Here is a 16,012-nt window from a genome sequence, read left to right as displayed (position 1 = left end):
GCTGTGAAGGTAAAAAGGGTGTTGTTTTACACTACCATAGAGAAAAAAATGTAACCAAAATATGTTATAGACTTTTCATTAAGACCCTAAAGAATCATATCAACTTGTGAAAAATGGGCATCCGATGACTCCTTTAATTTATATTTGTATTACATTTGAGTGACTTTACAGACTCGCCCTACTCGCTTCCATTGTGAGTGCATCACTGTTTCCTAAATTTTTGCTTTTATTTTTTCGCCATTATGCCATAAATGCTGTCGAGTTTAGCTGGCACAGAACCGGGAATATTCTTCTACTTCTAGAAGTACCTGGTAAATGAATGAGATTCAGAGAACATTTCTGAGCGATGGCCATCATTTTGTTCTCCTCCTCTCCATGGCAACAGTAGGTCACAGCAACCCCCAGAGTGCCTGAAACACAACAGACAGACAGAGGCCACGGTCAGAGGAAAAACACTGCTGATCATATCCATTTCTAGAATTCTAATGAGAATGAAGATTAAATTCGTCCACAACAACACGCTCAAGTTCCAATTATGAATTCTGATTTTGGAGTGCTGCGGTCATTAAAAAGCTCTTGATGAGTTTGTGTTTAGCAGCTAATTATGAAACTACTTGCTGTAGTTGCCCTTTCAGACTCTGACCTGTCTCAGAGCAGATGATCTCTGATTAAGCACTCTCATGTAAATGCCCAAGACACACATTAATTCAAACCCACAGAGTAGAGGCTTCACATATATTGGTGCTTAATTGTTTTATAATTGGACACACCAAATCGTCCGGCACGACCAATACGGTGCATGTAGGTCTCCCAGTCCTGAGGAACATCCAGATTAATCACCAAGTTCACCTTCTCAGCATCAATACCACGTGAGGTCTGTGGAAGAGAGAGATATATAACAAATTAAATGTTGTTTGGGTATTAAACGTTGGGTATTTTCCAGTGTAGGTGTTATAATAGGTTCAGAGCCTCACCAGATCTGTGGATATTAAAACTCGACACTGATACTGTTTCAGCTTCCACATCGCCTCTAACCTCTGATCCTGGCTTAAACCACCTACATGCAGAACACACATCAAGGGGTTTAAACAGGGGCGGGGTGAGCAGAGCTCATTAGCATTTAAAGGGACATGCACCGAAATGGGTCGCTGTGAAGGTAAAAAGGGTGTTGTTTTACACTACCATAGAGAAAAAAATGTAACCAAAATATGTTATAGACTTTTCATTAAGACCCTAAAGAATCATATCAACTTGTGAAAAATGGGCATCCGATGACTCCTTTAATTTATATTTGTATTACATTTGAGTGACTTTACAGACTCGCCCTACTCGCTTCCATTGTGAGTGCATCACTGTTTCCTAAATTTTTGCTTTTATTTTTTCGCCATTATGCCATAAATGCTGTCGAGTTTAGCTGGCACAGAACCGGGAATATTCTTCTACTTCTAGAAGTACCTGGTAAATGAATGAGATTCAGAGAACATTTCTGAGCGATGGCCATCATTTTGTTCTCCTCCTCTCCATGGCAACAGTAGGTCACAGCAACCCCCAGAGTGCCTGAAACACAACAGACAGACAGAGGCCACGGTCAGAGGAAAAACACTGCTGATCGTATCCATTTCTAGAATTCTAATGAGAATGAAGATTAAATTCGTCCACAACAACACGCTCAAGTTCCAATTATGAATTCTGATTTTGGAGTGCTGCGGTCATTAAAAAGCTCTTGATGAGTTTGTGTTTAGCAGCTAATTATGAAACTACTTGCTGTAGTTGCCCTTTCAGACTCTGACCTGTCTCAGAGCAGATGATCTCTGATTAAGCACTCTCATGTAAATGCCCAAGACACACATTAATTCAAACCCACAGAGTAGAGGCTTCACATATATTGGTGCTTAATTGTTTTATAATTGGACACACCAAATCGTCCGGCACGACCAATACGGTGCATGTAGGTCTCCCAGTCCTGAGGAACATCCAGATTAATCACCAAGTTCACCTTCTCAGCATCAATACCACGTGAGGTCTGTGGAAGAGAGAGATATATAACAAATTAAATGTTGTTTGGGTATTAAACGTTGGGTATTTTCCAGTGTAGGTGTTATAACAGGTTCAGAGCCTCACCAGATCAGTGGATATTAAAACTCGACACTGATACTGTTTCAGCTTCCACATCGCCTCTAACCTCTGATCCTGGCTTAAACCACCTACATGCAGAACACACATCAAGGGGTTTAAACATAATAACCATTAATAATGGCTTTCATACATTTTGGGCCTTCATTTAAATGCCCACGTTCTAAATTATATCATTCTTATCCAAAACCTAGTGAGCTGCTAAGAGGGGCTGCATTGTAAGGCATTATATGCACACACTCAGTATCAAAAGGTAGGCAACCTAATCATGAAATATATCATCCATGATGAGATGCCTTCTTTTATTTGAAGTCAAGTGGCATTGCATATATCCTTCATGAAGAAGGCCGTTCTAGACTGCAATGCAAGGAGTTGTGAAATGTTATTATAAATTTATAAACAATCTTATCTTCATTAAATTCAGATTTTTTTTCCTCTAAAATTTTAATGGCACTTAAGTTAAAAGTTAAACTTTTTAAAAACATCTAGAGACCTTGCTCGGTTTTTTTTTTCAGTCTACATGTTCTGTGTGAATGGCCCTTATGTAATCTATTATTACTTTGTTGTAGTACTTTTCTTTTCTTTTTTTATGAACAGAATTAAAAAACCTTTTGTAATCTTATTTTTGAAAATATTTTAAAAATGAAAAAAAATATTAATAATTTTGTGACCTTTCATGAACTTAAATTATATAATTGAGATCAGTTACAACCATACATTTAATACTCCTTCATTCACTTGAGATCAAACCCACAGAATCAAACCACTGACATTTTACAAAGTTTCAAAAGTATGATGCAACAAAGCACTAATTGGGAACAAAGGATTTTTTCTGCCATAAAGTAAAAGTCTGTTCAATATACAGCAAGGCCATTCACTAAGTTTTAAAAGAGATCCAAGGTGAAGCTCACCTGAGATGCAGACCGCAGGCAAACCTTTAGAGGAGAGGATATCAGCCAGGTGCTGAGCTCTGCAGAACAACAGATCAACTCAGTCTTTCATTACTTTCAATAAAGATCACAATTCTTTTCTTAATAAAAGTCTTTGAATAATAACGAGCGGTGCTGTAATAGTATCTGTTACTCTTATTGCACACATCAGCATGTTTTCAGAATAATTGAAAGGTGTGTCAGCTCTTGCCTTGTATGGAGGTTTGAGAATACCAGGGCTTGGTTAAATGGGATTTTGCTGAAGAGTTCAAGGAGACTCTGAACCTTCTCCTCAAAGACTTTATGAGGTAATGAATGAGACGGCACGATTTTATAGTATTGCTTCAGCCCTGGAGGAGAGAATATATCATTTCAATTCGAAAGGGTATTCACAAAGAAGAAATACATCAACAAATCAGACAGGACTGCAGACTGACCAAGAAGTCCAGGGTCTGTCGGGTTCAGTCGCACAAACGTCGGCTCTCTCATGTATCTTGACAGATTATGTGCTAAAGATTCTGGGTAGGTGGCAGAGAGGGCCAACATTTGTTTGTTCGCTGGTAAAGAGGAGAAGATCCAGCTAAAACAGACAGAGAGAAAGTAAACTCAAACCTGCTGAATTACAATACCGAACTCTGAATCAAAATCACCTATTCAGCTCTTACTTGATCTGCTCCTGAAAGCTGCTGCTGCTGTCATCCTCCAGCAGCTTATCAGCCTCATCCAAAACAAACAAGCGAATGGAGGATGTAGTTAGGACTCCCATCTCAATTAGCTGCTTAATACGACCTAGAAATACAACAAAACTTCATCAACACTGCCTAACAAAAAAAAAAAAAACACAAACTCTCTATTAGAGAAACCTCTAGTTACTGTTATAAATACTATTCCAGCCAATTTCCTAATTAGATGAGCCAAATCTCACACTTTGCCAAATTATTTGATGTTTTCTTCCATATACTGATGCATGTCCAAACGAACCGGAATATTAAAATTGGTTCAATCCATCAGTGTTGACTGGATGGTGGCAGATCTGAATGTACGCTTGCAGTTGATCATCAGTTTAAGCAGACTAAATAATTGGAAAGTCCAGCTTATGTCACTAGACGGAAGTCTGTCATTTACTGGAAGACAGAATCAAGACATTTTGATTAAAAAGGTCCAAAAGAAAGCAGACATGAATTAATTGTTCATAATCAATACCACGCATTTGGAAAATAGACAGGGTTGAATTTTTACCTCATGTCAACTTTCAGAAGCCATAAAGGCTACTGATAGCTATTGATAAGATGATTTTCCCAAAAAGTCTGAACACTGACTGTCAAACATTGCTGATTATTTGAGCAGAGCAAATCAGCAACCAATTGTTCCGTTTGGGGTGGGACTATCTAACAGACCGACCAATGGCAGAGTGGAGGAGTGTTCAGTGAAAAAAGTTATTTTATCACTTCCAGTTGGTGATGTTAATGACAAAAAAGCACACACACACATCAACTTTAAATATGTAGTAATAAGACCAGAAGATCATCAAGCCTACACATGAAGAAGGACATCTAAACATCCAATGCTAGCAAATCTAAACTAAGGTATAAATGTAATCCATCTAACACATCGATCTAAAAATAATTTCAACTAGCTCATACCTGGTGAACCAATGGCAATGTGGCATTTCTTCAGGTGCAGTTTGTCTTGACTGATAGGTCGGCCGCCAATGAACACATGACACTCCAAGCCCTCCATAGCACTGCCTATAGCCATAACAACAGCATGAATCTGCACTGCAATCTCCCGAGTGGGGGCCAAAACCAGCACCTGATGGGACAAGAGAAGGGCACATTATTGTCAAACAGGCACACACTCGTGTTTTAGCTGCTTATATTTAACATCAAAAGATAGAGGAGTCTTTCAAACGTTCATAGTTCCTTTATTCCGTTTTACAATGATTATAGAATAGGACACTATTTAGTAAAACATTACATTAGATTCCGTTGCATATTGGAAAAAGTAATACCTGTGTGGTTGTGTTTTCTAATATAAGAGAGTCCAAAGCGATGGTGGTGAACACACAGGTTTTTCCTGTGCCAGACTTGGCTTGAACAATAAGATCTGGACAGAAGAAAACGTCAATAAACAACATTATTTCCCTCTAACGGAGCATGAAATACAGGCACAACGTTTTCATTGATGCACTATATTTTTGAATGTCACAGTACAGTCCTGTCATTTAAGAGCAGTTGGTTTTGCTATGTGAATAATGTCAATAATTGTTTTGGTGCTGTTTTCGAGTATTTTCGGGTCTCGTACCGAGTCCACATCTTCCCAGCGGGATTGCCTTCAGCTGGATGGGGGACGGTCTGTGAAAGCCAGAGGCAGATAACCCCTCAAGCACGGGTTTTGAGAGAAGTAACGAGCTGAACTCGACACCCCCGTTAATCAGAACATCTTCTGTCCGGGTTCTGGATTGCAGCTCATGCGCTGCTTTCACGGGTGCCGCCATATTTCTGTTCCGACTAAGTTCAGTTCTTCGACGCTGAATAAATGAGTTGCGCAGTGAATCACGTCGCCCTCTTGCGCACAGAAACGGAAACGCCGCTTGAAATATCAGCAATATCCTGCACACTTGGTTGACAAACAAGCGATGAAATTGAAATAGAAACTGCAAACATGTAGGCATAAAAAAATACGTTCGACTTCAGTAGGGTTGAAATTAAAGCAAATTTTGAATACCACATCTAATACATTCCCTGCCACTGAAAGTTTATTGTCCCATCAAGTTAACACGATTTAACATTTGCTGTTTTTTGAGGACATCAAGCCACCGGAATTCAATTCTATATTATTATTTCAGTTCTATTATATATTTTTAAAGATTGTAAACGGACTAAGGCTCTTCCCCCTTCTAATATCCAATCAGAGTGAATCTTAAAATCTGAGTTAAAGCTGTACAATTGTAGCTCTATTGTTATGCATGAAGCCTCCATTCATCATGAACTGACCACTGGTGTGAAAGCATGACCCGTTTTGTTGACGATCAGCCGTTAGTAAATCCTATTCAGGAACTTTTCCTTCAAATCAACCTGAATTAAGCTACATGACACCACATACACTTCAGTGGCTTGACTGTACTCCTCGCCTGTGCTGGGCTGTAATGTCATCTGAATATGTAATCAGGAGTGTGTCAGAGGCGAGAGGAATATTATATTAGCAAACATCGCTGGTCATACCTCACGACTGACCATTACACACCAAGGCGGAAGAAACCAAAGAACTCAGCGGATAGCGATTTCAGAGGATCTCAGTTTTAATGAATTAACCTGCTTTTAGTTAATACAATATTTTAATTTTGTAATTCAGCAGTTATGGGGGAAGACCAAACGGATCTCGGTGACATGGACAGCAACCTTCGGCGTCTAAAACATGAACTGGTGAGATTTCCTGCTCTTTTTTTCTCTTCATCTACTTTTACAAGACAGGTGTGTTTATTTATCGCAAGAATCTTCTCAGATATGTACAGGTAATAATTAGTATGACTCTGCATTATAATGTTTTCATTAACACATTTTTGCGCCTTTCTCGTGCCATGTGTGTTGATGTTTATCCAGCTCAGGGTTGCCAGGTTTTCACAAGAAAACCCGCCAATCGCTACTCAAAATTAGCCCAATCGCGTTTCGAGGGGTCCCCGTGTTCCAGGGGGGGAAATATACATTTTTTGGCGGGGTTTCCCTGCTAAAATTCGCATTCAAGGGGATAAATATCATGTTATTGGAGTCGCTTCAACTCGCGGACATGAAAAACAACCTGAGGCACCAGTGTTAAAGTAGCCCAATTCGCGGGAAAACCGCGGACTTGGCAACACTGATCCAGCTGTTGTCCAGGCGCTGGAGAAAAGGTGCAACCTGATTGGCAGTGGTTTTTTGAAAAGGAGGCCGCTGATTGGCCGGTACTCGCACTTCTGTAACGATTTAAAATTTAAAGGGATAGTTCACCCAAAAATGAAAATTTTATGTTTATCTGCTTACCCCCAGGGCATCCAAGATGTAGGTGACTTAGTTTCTTCAGTAACGCAAACAAAGATCTTTAACTCAAACCGTTGCAGTCTGTCAGTCATATAATGGAAGTGAATGGCAATCACGGCTTTGAGTAAAAAAAAACATACATAAACAAAATCCAAATTAAACCCTGCAGCTCGTGACGATAAATTGATCTGTAAAGACATGAAACGACCAGTCTGTGCAAGAACCTGAACTGTATTTATATTGTTTTTTACCTCTAATTCACCCCAATGTCCAAACTGTCCTGAGCGTGTTCTTAACAGGTTGCGCGTGAAGCATCTTCTTCTTCTTCTTGCTTTACGGCTGATTGCAGACTTATAAGTGCATTACCGCCACCTATCTCTCAAATGGACCATTGACACTCTATCTACAATCTCAATTAGGAGTGTCAATGGTCCATTTGAGAGATAGGTGGCGGTAATGCACTTATAAGTCTGCGATCCGACAGTTCGGACATTGCGGTGAATCAGAGGTAAAAAAAACAATATAAATGCTGTTCAGTTTCTTGCACAGACATATTTTTAATTTAGCCTTAAATTTTCATTTTTGGGTGAATTATCCCTTTAAGTGCACCTTGTGATCATCAGATTAAAACACTTTAACTGATCTATAATAGAGAACACTATATATGTAATATGCATTATACAGTCAAACCAAAAATTATTCAGACAGCAGATATAATTTTTCAAATATTTTTATACTAGTGGGTGCAGGACACTATAGTTCATTTATGTAAGTGAGGATAGCAAAATAAAGTAAACTGTGACTTGTTATACCCAAAAATTATTCATACAGTGGACTACCAGTAAAATTTATCAAAATTTGGGACCAAAAATTATTCACTTTGACCTGACCATGTTTTGCTTAAGTGTTTTTTTTTTTATTGCTAATGCGACCGTTTTACACCACATACTGAACACAATTAAGCATTGCTTGGTAACTGGATGACCTAAATTGGTATTATCTAATTGTGTACTTAAAATTAACAGCTGACAGATATTCAACCTAATTCATTACATTCCTTTCCATCAAAGTTATCTGACATTATCAAGATGAATTTGTTCTGACACAATTTAACTCTGAGTTTTTGTCATATTTTATTACCGTTTTCTAAATTATATAATAAATTGTGATAATATGAGAAATGTTGAAGGTGTCTGAATAAATTTTGGTTTGACTGTATAGATCAGTGAACACATCCAACATTGCTGTAGAAGAAACCTGCAATAAACCCTTATGACAGAAAAATGTATTTCTTATTTATTAATTTATTTATTTTTAAATAACCTTTATTTGTATGGTTGAGACCGAAAATGAACGAGTGAGAGTAAATAGGTGCTTGCCAAATGAGGAAACAGGGCCACAAGGATGTTACTCACAACATCAATCACTTGTTGGTGGGATCAGTGATGTCTGACTAATACTGCTGTCCATCTGGGCACATCCCACCGGAAACTGACACAGGAGAAGTCAGTGACATCCCAAAATGAGAAATAGGACCTACGGCTGAATCTGATGAAATAGTGAACACGGAACATGCCACAACTAGCAAACAGGGCAAGTTATAGACATACAAGTGATTCGTTGCTATAATTTTCCTCTTTAAACTGAATTCTCATTGTAAAAGTGACTTTTATGATGACATTATGGCTCTACTGCCTACATAAGCAGCCAATATAACATCCTATTTGAATATCCAGTTCAGAGTGAATGGAATGTTTCAAGTACAAGTTAAGTTCTACGTTACCCTACACCTACATTTATGACCAACCCAGTAAAATACATGCCTCAGCTGTTCGCCCATGACTCACAGTCTAGTCATTTCACCCACATGCCCATGAGCTCCTACATCTCCCATCATGCCTTGAGACACAGCACTACTGTAGAAAAGCATCAGTGGTGTGCTGCTGTGCTCAGACTGGCTGGTGATCGATCACACTTGTAAGGGAGAGAAGGAACAGAAAACAGGGAGTGAGACGAGAGAAGGAAAGATAGGGAAACAGAGCGACTGCAGGGTGAAAGAAGGTAAGATGACAGTGGTTTTATTCAGTAATAGAAGAAAATGGGCATTTTTGTAGTTTATAGAGATGGAATTTGCTTGAATGTATTCAATTATAATAAATACTAATAAATACAACTTATTATTTAATACAATAAATAATAAATATAACTAAGCAAATACTCCATACAGGATGGGATATCAAAAGTTGATATAAAGATTTTGGCTCATAACTATGTATAAAGACAAGCATTATGATTTTCTGTCTAGGGAATGTTAACATTTAAAAAAAACTGTTGTAACAACCTATTTTACAATTTGTAGGTATGCATACAACTTTATATATTCATAATTGTCAAACAATAACATTAATAAACATGCAATAAAACATGATCCCTTGGAAATAATTATAATATGCTGGTTTCCTGCTCAGTAAACATTTTTTATTATAATTTTTAATGTTGAAAACAGTTGTGCTGCTCAATGTGTAAACCGTGAGGATTCTTTGTTAAATAGAAAGATCAAAAGGACAGCATTTATTCAAAATTTTTATAGTTACATGAAAGTCTAGATTGTCACTTTTGATCAATGTAATGCATCCTTGCTTAATAAAAGTATTGGTTTCTTTAAAAAATAAATCTCACTGACCCCAGTTTTTTTTAACAGTAGTTTCAAAGCAGCTTTAAAAAAAATCATGCCTTAATCCTAAGCAATTCATTTGAGGATGTGACAAAGACAAAAACATCTGCATTCTCTTGAAGCAGATGCTGAGCCAGGTATCTGTGATGACACACTGGGCAGAAAATGCACACTGTTTGGTGTAATACTGATTTTTGATAATTACTGTGAAGTGAGTGTGAGATAAGCGTTACTCTTCAGTCACAACAGATATCACTGATAATAGTTTCATTATGTCATAGTAATTGCTCTCTTGCCTTTCCCATTATAGGATTCTTTGTGGCAGTCGGATGAGGGTCTCCAAGCTCAGATGAATTCTGTGATCGGCGCTCTCCAGGAGCTCAAACTCTTGCAGGTCCAGACCGCACTGGAGGAGCTGGAGTTCTCCAGTAAAACGAGCCAGGCCTCTTCATACACTCGCACAATGCTCGATCAGATAAACTACAGTTCAAGAATAACCCACCGGAACCAAACACAGAATCCAGAAGAAATTCTTTCACAAGAATGTTTCCAGACTGAGCTTACCATGGAACTGCCTTTGTTCCTCACTAGTTCTCCAGCAGAGAACTGCCATATTCCCAGGGTACACGAACCCAGGAGGGTTTACGGAGGAAGTTTAAGCACTTCTTCCTCTTTTTCCTCTCAGGAAGACACAACCGACAACAATTTCTCCTCATACGATATTGATGACTCCACTGATTGGACAGCCTCATTGATGAACCATAGTAGAAACAGACAGCCATTGGTATTGGGTGACAATGTTTTTGCTGATTTGGTCGGAAACTGGCTGGACCTGCCTGATGTTGGAGGCCAGACAGCAGGTGAGGAGCAGGTGAAAGAGTCATCATCTAGCAGTCACTCTCAAGATCTCTCCAGGAAACTCTCACTAACAGCTAGCATCTTCAAACGGGTCCTACGCCGCGTTCGGCCACAGCACCACCAAGAAAGCGAAGGAATGGATGTCTGTAAACAACCAAAGATCACATGCAGAAAGCCAAAATCAGATGTCAGCAAGCCATTCTGGGTGAGAACAAGAGGAATGAAGAAGAAAACCACACCCAGCCAACAAGAGGGCGTGGCTTATCAGGGCTCAGAGGGTTTGATAGGATGGGTGGAGATCGTAGAGAAACGTCCATCTGTGTTTGATTACAGCTCAGCTGTGTGGGTCTGATATAATTCTACATGGAAGACACTGTTACACATAATGTTAGACATAATTAGTGGACTTTATGATCAAAATTTTTGTAACATGATGCTGCCCTTAAGTGCACCTGGTCGGCCATTCGTTATTGCAACATCTCATATTCAAGTCAAAAACATACAGTAATATGGAAGTAGTCTAAACAAAACAATTATATTGTGAACTACAAACACAAATAACTAAATCTGAATTCAGAACGATGAAAAACATTCATTTCTGTCACTTAATCATGGTATCACACCTAAATGTGAAGCAACCCGTAAAAGTTAAGCGATAAACACCATTCACTACAGATTGCGATGTTGAGGTAATGTTGTCCTTCTTCCTTAAGTGAGAGGAGTAGCACTCCAGAAGCTATTGATTCCAAAGATATGTTAGGTCAGGGGTAGGCAAGTTCGATCCTAGAGAGCCGCAGTCCTGCAGAGTTCAGCTCCAACACTGAAAAAAAAACTCACCTGCCTATAGCCTTAGTAATCCTGAAGACACTGATTAGCTTGTTCAGGTGTGTTTGATTAGGGTTGGAGCTGAACTCTGCAGGACTGCGGCTCTCTAGGACCAAACTTTGTGTTAGGTAAACATTGTGTTAGGTAAACATTGCTGGAATGCATTTGTATGTTTTTTGTTGTTGTTTTGTTTTTTGAGATGTAAACATGGCAGAGTGAAGCAAACAGGAAAAAATATTAATACAGTCACACTGTGTTGCCCTACTGTTTCTGTGAGGTCCCTTGAGAGCCTAATGCTGTTTCTGCTGACGTTTGTATCCATCTGTTTAGGTTTAGGCCTAACTGTCAATCATTCTATAAAAAAGTCCTGACTGGTGCTTTTTCACAAATGTCTTACTCATGTCTTAGCTTTGCAAGCATAAACCTGCTTTGTACTGGACAGAAAAACTATGCAATGATGCTAAACTCACGCAAAAAATGAAAACTGAGCAAAACCTGCCTTTTTTATCAGCACCTTCATGTTATCTGTAATAAATAAATGCCTGTGGGTCCTGCGATAGTCTGTATACCTGTTCTCAGAGCTATTTAATACATGATGTGATGTGGGATACTGTTTTAAAGTAATAAAAAAAATCAATTTAAAGTTCCTGTAAGCCTATAAGAGTAACTTTTAAAAAGGGATATTCCACTCAAGTGTTATGCATCATGAAAATCTGCTTTTGTCACGCCTAATCGTGAATGTTTATGAATCAAGAGACACTTTTTTTTCAATTAATGCAGCATGTAATCTGGTATGCAGCAAGTATAAAGCCCTTATGTTTGTTGCATTCCATATCTGCAAAGAGCTTTGTAGAAAAATGTAAGATAAGTGAAATTATTGATATGGCTTTGTGCTATATTTGTAACTACAGTACATAAAGTGAGCCACACTGAAACACTGTATCTGTATAATGGTCTATGTTGGTGAGGAATGGTAATCTAGAAATACACAAAACACCACATCAATATGAAATACATTTATTTAAATCTATGTCCAAAAAAAAAAATCAAAGCACACATTACTTTAAAAACAAATCAAAAGCCAGCCAGACACTTTGTTTGAAATGCTCAACAAAACCATGGAGCAGAACAATGAAAACTAAAATAAAATATTTGACACATCAAGACTGATTTAACTTGGCAAATGAAGTGTCAAGGACTGACTATTGATTATTGGTTTAGCGGTTATCGGAGGAGAAGTCATCTCTGCATTATAGATCTGATTTCTTCCTTCTCCTGCTCAGGCACAAAACGGTTGATATTTATCCCAGGCTGAGCTACAGCCTACCGCAAAATACAACCAAGGGAAAAAAGGAAGAAAATATACTAAAATGTAATTATCTTTAAAAGCTGGAAAATGAATCTAATTTTGATAGTGAAAAATCAAATGCATTGGCTTCAGTGCAATACATCTTAATCTTCAAGATAGACAGATCCAAATTTCTTATTTTAACCTTACCACCAAAAGAAAACAGGACATTTTTCATTTTCACAGTTTGTTTAGATAAAAGGAAATAAGAATCTAAGCATATTATGGGGAACATGAAAGCAGTGAATGTTCAAAGTCATTCAGAAAATGTTTTGATGAATGAAGGACAGCTTTTTCTCTGTACAAATGATTAGTGATAGTCCAAACATTATGGGGAAAAAAATAAAAATTTCTGATCATTTTACAAACATGAGCATGTTTTTGAAATGTCCCCATTCTCTCTATAGGACACACAGAGAAAGTCCTCTCCCAGACTGCCTAACACGCCTTTGCCATGTCACAGACAGAGCTTCTGCTCCAGACACAGATCCTTAGTGTGGAATCTCCTTCAGAAAAAAAAAACACCTCAATCAAGGCATGGGGGGGAAAGAACATTTTCAAGACTGCTCTGGAAGAAAAGGCAGAGGCTGCATCTCTCTTTTTCTGTCAAGTCTGTGTATTAATTGAGGAGTCTGGTGTTTAGCCTTACTAATTGTTTGGCCAATAACTGTAGAGAGAAACAGGAATGTTGGCCAGCTGGGCAACAGTTCTTCATTTCGGCAATCTGAAAAGAATGAGAGGAAGGGGGAAATCATGCAATCCATCTCAAGTAATCCCTTTGCAGAGCTGCTTAACCAAAAATGTGGTTTAGCATCACAAGACATACAAGTCTTGCCCTAAATGCAAAAATGCTAAAGCTCCAAGTGGTGCTGTTTTTTAATGGTGCAATAAGATGCAAATAATGCCGTTAAGATGACTGGGATTGCTTTTTGATAGCTTTCTCCAGGTATCACCACAGATATTAAAGATCCACTGATATTAAATGGGTCATGATATGAGAACATTTTCATTGATCTTTTAACATACACGTGGTGGTCTCTGTAACATTAAAACAATTAGAAAAAGGCTTTTAACCATTTAATCAAGCATTTATCATTCAATAACCGGTATTTTGAGGATCCCTAGTAGATATCGCTGATGCAAAAAAATAAATAAATAAAAAAAACACACACACACGGGGTGAAATCTCTATCATTGATCATGGATGAAAGGAGTTCTTAATAGCGCATGTACTGATTCCTAATGAACTTCTGATCGACTACCTGGCTCAGAGCTGCTGCAGTGATGCAGTTGTGTTACAGCAGGATGCAGTTTGACTTCTTTTTCGCTCTCTTCTTCTCCACCGGCATCTTTCTGTTTATCTGTCTTACTAGGTCATAAAAGATCTGATACACACAGACAAAAACACAAAGGACTTTCATTAGAGGACTGTCTTTGTGTGACCTGGTGCATGTGTTTTTTTTAACTGTGACTCACCTCATTGACGTTGATCTTTGATTTGGCAGAAGATTCTAGAAAGGCACAATTACTCCACTGACGAGCAAGATTCTGACCCTGCTCCTTCCCAACCACCCTCTCATCCTCTAAATCACACTTATTCCCAACCAAGATCATTGGCACCTATACAAAGAGAGAGAAACATCTGATGAGTGCATGTACTGTTTGCATCTGGCTTAGATTAGAAACCACACTCACTGAGAGTTCAAAGAAACATGGCTTTGATTTTAGCTAGATTGATTTTTTTAAAGATCAGCATCTTATTTAGAGGCACAAAACATATCGCGTGCTCCTGTAACATGTATTCATATACACATTACTGTTCATATGTTTGTGGTCAATGCAATAAAAAAAAAAAGAAATTAATGATTTTATTCAGCAAGGATGCATTAAATTGTCCAGAATTGGCAGTAAAGTTGTATATAATGCTACAAAAGATTTCCATTTCAAATAAAAGCTGTTCTTTGGAACTTTCTATTCAAAGGATCTTGAAAAAAAAAATGTATCACAATTTTCACAATAAAAATTAAGCAGAGGAACTGTTTCAACACTGATAATAACAAGAAATGTTTCTTGATTACCAACATATTAGACTGATTTCTGAAGGATCATGTGACACTGAAAATTCAGTTTTGCTATGACTGGACTAGCTGTGACCCGGGACCACAAAACCAGACATAAGGGGAAATCTTTTGAAATTGTACATCATCTAAAAAGGTGATAAATAAGCTTTCCATTACAGTTTTTCTGAATTGCTAAAACATTTCTTGAAACCATCACTCATTTTCTCAAAACCTTAAACACAAATCCAAATACTCAAACTAAATTCTTGAAACCTCTGACTCTTCCATCAAAATCAAAATCACTGCAAAACCATTTCACTTGCACTCAAAAATCAAACACTTGCATTTCAGATCACACACAGGAGTCAATAAAGAAAACACTACAGAGAATGGAGAACACAGCATCCAGATCATTACAGAAAAAAAGCGTATTGCATTGAGTAAACAATTTTGCAATTCTGTAAAAAAGTATAGTAATTGCAACTGAGTAAGGTAAATATATTGTATAGGCCTACTGTATGTACTGCAAGAATAGTATTGTGCTGCATATTGAATACTGTAGTAGTGAATGTTTGTATATATTCAGCACTTGGATAGTGCAAAAATATTGCAGTTCAACTGCAAAGGCCAAAAAAGTCAAATAAAACTCTAAATGAATAGCATGTTACAGTTCAGTCAAATACTGCAAGTTGTGCAACTGTAAAATCAGGGTCAATGAGAGATTCCTTCTGTCTCAGCATCATGTCTTTGTGCTTGAGTCCGGCCTGAGGACTTTGTCCACATCACAAGTAATGTTGTCTTTTTTGCTAGACAAAGAGAAAAAGCCCTCTGGTCTGACAGATCCAGCCTTGATAACACTCTCTAAACCTTACTCTTTCTCTCTTCATCCTCTTCCTCCTCATCCTCCACTTCTTACTGTACTTGTACTCTTCCTCCTCTCCTTCTCAGATTGTTTCCATTATTCGTATCATCATTCAGTCACCTGTGCCACTTGTGCACTCTGAGCTGGCTCATATTTTATACAGTTGGTTTGATCACATCATTAGAAACAAGTGTGAACAATTTTGAAATCGTTGCGTGTAAACGATAACAACTGTGCTTTAGTTGTGTTTAACTTTTGCCGCTTGTGTGTAGCATTTTGCAGCACAAATGCATCACAGTGTGATAAG

At 38.0% G+C, this 16,012-nt stretch overlaps 4 protein-coding genes across 5 annotated transcripts in view; 1 reads left to right on the top strand and 3 right to left on the bottom strand.

Annotated features, from left to right (window-relative positions):
• Window positions 1-240: 240 nt before the first annotated feature.
• Window positions 241-1,061, bottom strand: LOC107556300 (probable ATP-dependent RNA helicase DDX20). The gene is made up of 3 exons (XM_016239371.1): window positions 975-1,061; window positions 771-876; window positions 241-410 (listed from the first exon to the last, which is right to left on the bottom strand). The coding sequence occupies exons 1-3, from the start codon at window positions 1,023-1,025 to the stop codon at window positions 241-243; spliced, it is 327 nt and encodes a 108-aa protein (XP_016094857.1). The 5' UTR covers window positions 1,026-1,061.
• Window positions 1,062-1,387: 326 nt separating this feature from the next.
• LOC107556298 (probable ATP-dependent RNA helicase DDX20) lies at window positions 1,388-5,641 on the bottom strand. Its single transcript, XM_016239370.1, has 10 exons — window positions 5,367-5,641; window positions 5,074-5,168; window positions 4,706-4,874; window positions 3,728-3,851; window positions 3,500-3,642; window positions 3,274-3,412; window positions 3,045-3,103; window positions 2,122-2,204; window positions 1,918-2,023; window positions 1,388-1,557 (listed from the first exon to the last, which is right to left on the bottom strand). The coding sequence occupies exons 1-10, from the start codon at window positions 5,557-5,559 to the stop codon at window positions 1,388-1,390; spliced, it is 1,281 nt and encodes a 426-aa protein (XP_016094856.1). The 5' UTR covers window positions 5,560-5,641.
• Window positions 5,642-6,026: 385 nt separating this feature from the next.
• Window positions 6,027-11,132, top strand: LOC107556297 (protein FAM212B-like). The gene is made up of 3 exons (XM_016239369.1): window positions 6,027-6,063; window positions 6,417-6,487; window positions 10,063-11,132. Exons 1-3 carry the CDS (start codon window positions 6,027-6,029, stop codon window positions 10,960-10,962), a joined length of 1,008 nt encoding a protein of 335 aa, XP_016094855.1. The 3' UTR covers window positions 10,963-11,132.
• A 1,340-nt stretch (window positions 11,133-12,472) lies between these two features.
• LOC107556321 (ras-related protein Rap-1A-like) overlaps window positions 12,473-16,012 on the bottom strand; it is a 10,443-nt gene continuing 6,903 nt past the window's right edge. For both annotated transcript variants that reach the window (XM_016239400.1, XM_016239401.1), the window contains exons 6-8: window positions 14,260-14,403; window positions 14,046-14,168; window positions 12,473-13,507 (exon numbers count right to left, since the gene is read on the bottom strand). In XM_016239400.1, the coding sequence (XP_016094886.1) occupies window positions 14,079-14,168; window positions 14,260-14,403 (234 nt within the window). In that variant the 3' untranslated portion in view covers window positions 12,473-13,507; window positions 14,046-14,078. The remainder of the gene's footprint in view (window positions 13,508-14,045; window positions 14,169-14,259; window positions 14,404-16,012) is intronic.

This window comes from Sinocyclocheilus grahami, unplaced genomic scaffold (assembly GCF_001515645.1).
Source record: "Sinocyclocheilus grahami isolate Dianchi unplaced genomic scaffold, SAMN03320097.WGS_v1.1 scaffold564.1, whole genome shotgun sequence".
Classification (NCBI taxonomy): domain Eukaryota; kingdom Metazoa; phylum Chordata; class Actinopteri; order Cypriniformes; family Cyprinidae; genus Sinocyclocheilus; species Sinocyclocheilus grahami.
The sequence above is the reverse complement of the archived record's forward strand: the minus strand, read 5'-3'. Positions and strand labels throughout refer to the sequence as shown.

Coding starts and splice junctions, on each gene's coding strand:
- LOC107556300 (XM_016239371.1), bottom strand. CDS start 1,025: ATGTGGAAGCTGAAACAGTATCAGTGTCGAGTTTTAATATCCACAGAT. Junction 877..974: donor TTTTAATATCCACAGATCTG/GTGAGGCTCTGA, acceptor TCTCTTCCACAG/ACCTCACGTGGTATTGATGC. Junction 411..770: donor TGGTCGTGCCGGACGATTTG/GTGTGTCCAATT, acceptor GTTGTGTTTCAG/GCACTCTGGGGGTTGCTGTG.
- LOC107556298 (XM_016239370.1), bottom strand. CDS start 5,559: ATGGCGGCACCCGTGAAAGCAGCGCATGAGCTGCAATCCAGAACCCGG. Junction 5,169..5,366: donor GCTGGGAAGATGTGGACTCG/GTACGAGACCCG, acceptor TCTTCTGTCCAG/ATCTTATTGTTCAAGCCAAG. Junction 4,875..5,073: donor TAGAAAACACAACCACACAG/GTATTACTTTTT, acceptor TTGTCCCATCAG/GTGCTGGTTTTGGCCCCCAC.
- LOC107556297 (XM_016239369.1), top strand. CDS start 6,027: ATGCATGAAGCCTCCATTCATCATGAACTGACCACTG. Junction 6,064..6,416: donor TCATCATGAACTGACCACTG/GTGTGAAAGCAT, acceptor TTTGTAATTCAG/CAGTTATGGGGGAAGACCAA. Junction 6,488..10,062: donor GGCGTCTAAAACATGAACTG/GTGAGATTTCCT, acceptor TTCCCATTATAG/GATTCTTTGTGGCAGTCGGA.